At 41.3% G+C, this 3,823-nt stretch overlaps 1 protein-coding gene across 1 annotated transcript; it reads left to right on the top strand.

Annotated features, from left to right (window-relative positions):
- Positions 1-200: 200 nt before the first annotated feature.
- LOC145436058 (P2X purinoceptor 7-like) lies at positions 201-1,235 on the top strand. Its single transcript, XM_080313341.1, has 3 exons — positions 201-706; positions 772-996; positions 1,058-1,235. The coding sequence occupies exons 1-3, from the start codon at positions 624-626 to the stop codon at positions 1,212-1,214; spliced, it is 465 nt and encodes a 154-aa protein (XP_080169467.1). The 5' UTR covers positions 201-623; the 3' UTR covers positions 1,215-1,235.
- The last annotated feature ends 2,588 nt before the right edge of the window (positions 1,236-3,823 follow it).

The raw sequence follows: 3,823 nt of genomic DNA, 5'->3' as shown, positions 1-3,823 counted from the left end.
CCGCCGTTTCATAATGAGTTTCAATCTGCAGTGTAGCACCGCATGAAAAAATGCGGCATTGCTACGATATAATAGTAGCCTACATCGTATTAGTCTGTTGTTACGCCATAAAACGCAGGTGGTTGAAGTAGGAGATGGAGATAGACTGGACTAGATCAGTGATTATCAATCGGGTGTATCTCGCAACCGAAGGTGTTCCATACTTTTTTAAAGGTCATCTATATCTTCAAATACAACTTTATCTTATATTGAAGAGCTTTTCATGCTGAACATTTATAGCTAAAAACGACTGCCGAAAAACGCAGCATGACGGAGAATTTTCAAGTTGAATGTTGAGAATCCCGACCTTACAAAAAACGAGCTGCGAGTCAGTGATGCGTTGTATGACGTCAGATTGTGTGCAAAGTCGGCAAGTCGCCAAGGCAATCCAACGCTAGTTAGTTAGCAACGCTAAATAATAATGGAAAGAGATACCAGTGATACATCTAGAAGCGGAAGTTATTCGGAGGAATTTTCGGACGAAGGTATCAATTATATGCGATATCAAAGAAATATATAGCCAACGCCTTTTAATTAATCTACTTGTGATTTTAGACGTTCTTGATCCTACCGAGTTAGAACCCATGGTTTCGGATGGAGAAATCAGCACCATCAATCCAACCCCAGTACCTGACAGCAATAGCACAAGACAAGGCAATACCGAATGGTGATTATAGCGATCCCTCTCGTCACTTGTCCAGCATGTGTTCAATACTATATTTTATCTATAAGGTGCCAGTGCTCGCTGTGCCATGTTATGCCAACAGGCAGAGAATCAGTGTGCTGTAAGGAGCTCAGCTACGTACGCGACCGTTTGGACTATCCTAGCATTAAGTGCATCACGGAGCACCCTGGATTTTCTTCGGTCTGTTTGGATAGATGGGTTCTTGAAACAGCATATTATGGGTATAGGCAGCAATATGGAAGGCAGTCGACAAGCAGATACACACTACACGAGTAGGCTACGTGTAGGTACATATTCAGCTCAGCAACTATGTATATCAATTCTCAATTGCAGGAAATTGAGGCATACATCGTACCGTAATTTTGTGCGATGGATATGGGGATGGTGTGGCAGAGACAACAGGAAAGTTTTACCTTCGTGCGTGGTGACAAGAATCAGAAAAGAATTTACCTCTGACAGCTATAAAGGATTCGTTTTTAATCATTCATGAATATATTTGTTGAGAAGTAAAGATGTCGTTCTACGAAAGTCAATGTAGTTAGTGAGTAGATGGATTGTGCAGTGTATACAGATACAGTCGAAGCAGCCACTGCTGGCACTTAGGCAGAACCATGTAAAAAAGTAGCAAGTAAGAAGTAAGTGCTATAGGCCTAGTCTGATCTCAAAAACAGAAAATTGTCGAGTAGAAGTAGCACGAGTAACCAATATCTACGTAAAGTACTATATTACTAGCCCCCTGGTAATCTATTAGTAGCACGATACATTCCTTGTTGTAACGGCATTAGTACTGTAGGCCCTGTTGTGGTCACTGAACTGCCTATACGATTCTAGATGTAGAGCTGTCTTCCTTTTTTCTGCCAGCGCCACAAAGTCCTGTAAGTTTCCCTATGTAATTACACGCGATCCTGAAGTATTATCGGTATATTGATTGAAAGTACCAATTGATCGATGATACTTATATTCAAATGATAAGACAATACGGTATTGAAATAGATCGAAACAACATAGTTTTGAAGACCCAGCAAGATCGATAAATATAGTGCCGAACGTCTGGTGGGCCGATTACTATTGATACGTACAGAGTACCCTATCACACCTATATCCAGAATGTTTCCTTAGACATGACCAAGAAATGATGTCGAGCATGCGCAATCAAGCGAATACAAATATGGCTCTCAAACTATAGACCCCCCAATAAACATGAAATGCCCATCGTAACAGGCCTACACAGCAACTCATTTGCCAATCGGTACCAATTACCACGCTACCCACATATGCATATAGCATGAATTGAAAATATATAATAAAGTGGTCCATCTTTCAAGTGTGATGGTATCTGCTTCTGTGAGATCTGATTGCATCACTTCTCTCTGTTTTTTCTGACAGTGATGCAAGAGGTGGTGGTATTTCTGTCTTCTCCAAAGGCAATCCGAACGTTATACGACGCTCGACTTCGGCAATCAGTTTCTCACAGTAGTCATATGTAGCATCCTCAAGAACTTTCTGAACTGAGCAGCCCTTCTTGTATTTGTGATATTTCACAGCATAAAGAGGTGTTCCAGCAGTACTTAGCCGATGCTTCCTCGACACGTTTTCATTAAAATGAAGTACCGCTAGCTGCATTCTTGCTTTCTGGCTCGAGTAGTGGTAATGGTATAATTTCGGACAGAAGTGATTGAGGAGTGCGTTGAAGGTCTCGTTGCCCGAAGTATTGCTGGAATTTGAAAGCTGTCGTATGTCTTTGCACATTGATTTTGAATATAGCACTTCCATAACTTTGTCGTAAGCGAATGAATCCGGATTGAACCAATGTCGAGGTCTTGACAATTCACCATGCTCACAAACTGGGAAAGAATCATTGTTTGGGTGTTCATGTACATTAATTATGTGCTGACCAACTGCACTCCAAATTTGCTGATTAAGCTCTGGGTTGCCATTCCCACGTCTCGCACAGAAGTAAACCTGGCTGCCCAATGACTTTTGCCAACGTCCAATAAGCTCACAATCCTTTTTTTTAGACAAAGATGAGAGCTTCTTTTTCAACCCTTTGGCAATATGCCACGTATCAAATGTATGTCTTGTGTTCGGATGATCTAACCGCAAATATTTCCTAATTTGAGGATGTCGGTCTGTGACAAGCTCTTCAACTGTAACACTGGATAATGCACTCAAACATCGCCTCAAACCTTCTTTCTCCATGTACGCACTACCTCCCGTTTCATTTGACTGAACCAACTCGCAGCTCAAAACTTTCCTTGAGGCGGTATCCATTAGAGTGTATATCATATACTTTCCGCTATGTCCTGGACTGTCAGCCCTCCCATCACCAGATAGTATCAGTGACTTTCCAGCAACCATTGTCAAATCGCACTCATTTGCAGTGGTATATACATGATTAACAGCTGGAATCAAATATGCTTTTTGGTAGTGCATATACGTAGAGTAGGAAATCGACTGTAAACCCATCAAACGAAACATTTTCAGTGCTTTCGAAGGAGATGATTCACTGAACATGATAGCACTGCTCATCACAATGTTTCCTTCACTCTTGCCTTCCCTCAAGTACTGACTTTCCCACGTACGGTGATAGTTGCATGACTTGTCAGGACACTTTTGATCAATTTTCATCAAGGTGCCATGGCATGCAACTTTAATGTCGGCTTCCATTTGGCACAAAGGGCAGCTTGAAAAAAGATCAATGATCTTCTGTTTTTTAACCATCACAAATCCACTGGTGGTGCATTCAATTTCTTCAGTTACATCGCTCATTTCTGATTCCTCGTCACTCTCAGCATCATACTCAGAGTCGGTATCACTCAAATTGTATTCACTTTCATTGCTATAATCCCCCACATTGGGGTAATGAATATAGCTACTACCAGCCTGACATGAAAAATCTTTCATCTCCATTATAGCATTCACACCCTTGCTCCTATATGAACTCAGCTTAACTTTATTTGTCTGAGTCACTTTATCTAATAATATTCGGTGATTGGAATAGGCATCACCAGCAGAAGTACTCTCGCCCATAGATGATTCGATGATATCCATATCACACGGATCAGCTTCCTTGGCATCATGCTTGATGAGTAATGCACC

Source organism: Botryllus schlosseri, chromosome 3, assembly GCF_051294905.1.
Source record: "Botryllus schlosseri isolate E-star chromosome 3, Bs_hap1, whole genome shotgun sequence".
NCBI lineage: Eukaryota > Metazoa > Chordata > Ascidiacea > Stolidobranchia > Styelidae > Botryllus > Botryllus schlosseri.
Note: the sequence above shows the minus strand (reverse complement) of the source record. Positions and strands in the feature narration are given on the sequence as shown.

What these genes read in the sequence shown, in the direction of transcription:
- LOC145436058 (XM_080313341.1), top strand. Translation starts at nt 624, where the DNA reads ATGGTTTCGGATGGAGAAATCAGCACCATCAATCCAACCCCAGTACCT. An exon ending in AGACAAGGCAATACCGAATG is followed by an intron (nt 707 to 771) that starts GTGATTATAGCG and finishes TTTATCTATAAG; the next exon opens with GTGCCAGTGCTCGCTGTGCC. An exon ending in AGCAGATACACACTACACGA is followed by an intron (nt 997 to 1,057) that starts GTAGGCTACGTG and finishes TCTCAATTGCAG; the next exon opens with GAAATTGAGGCATACATCGT.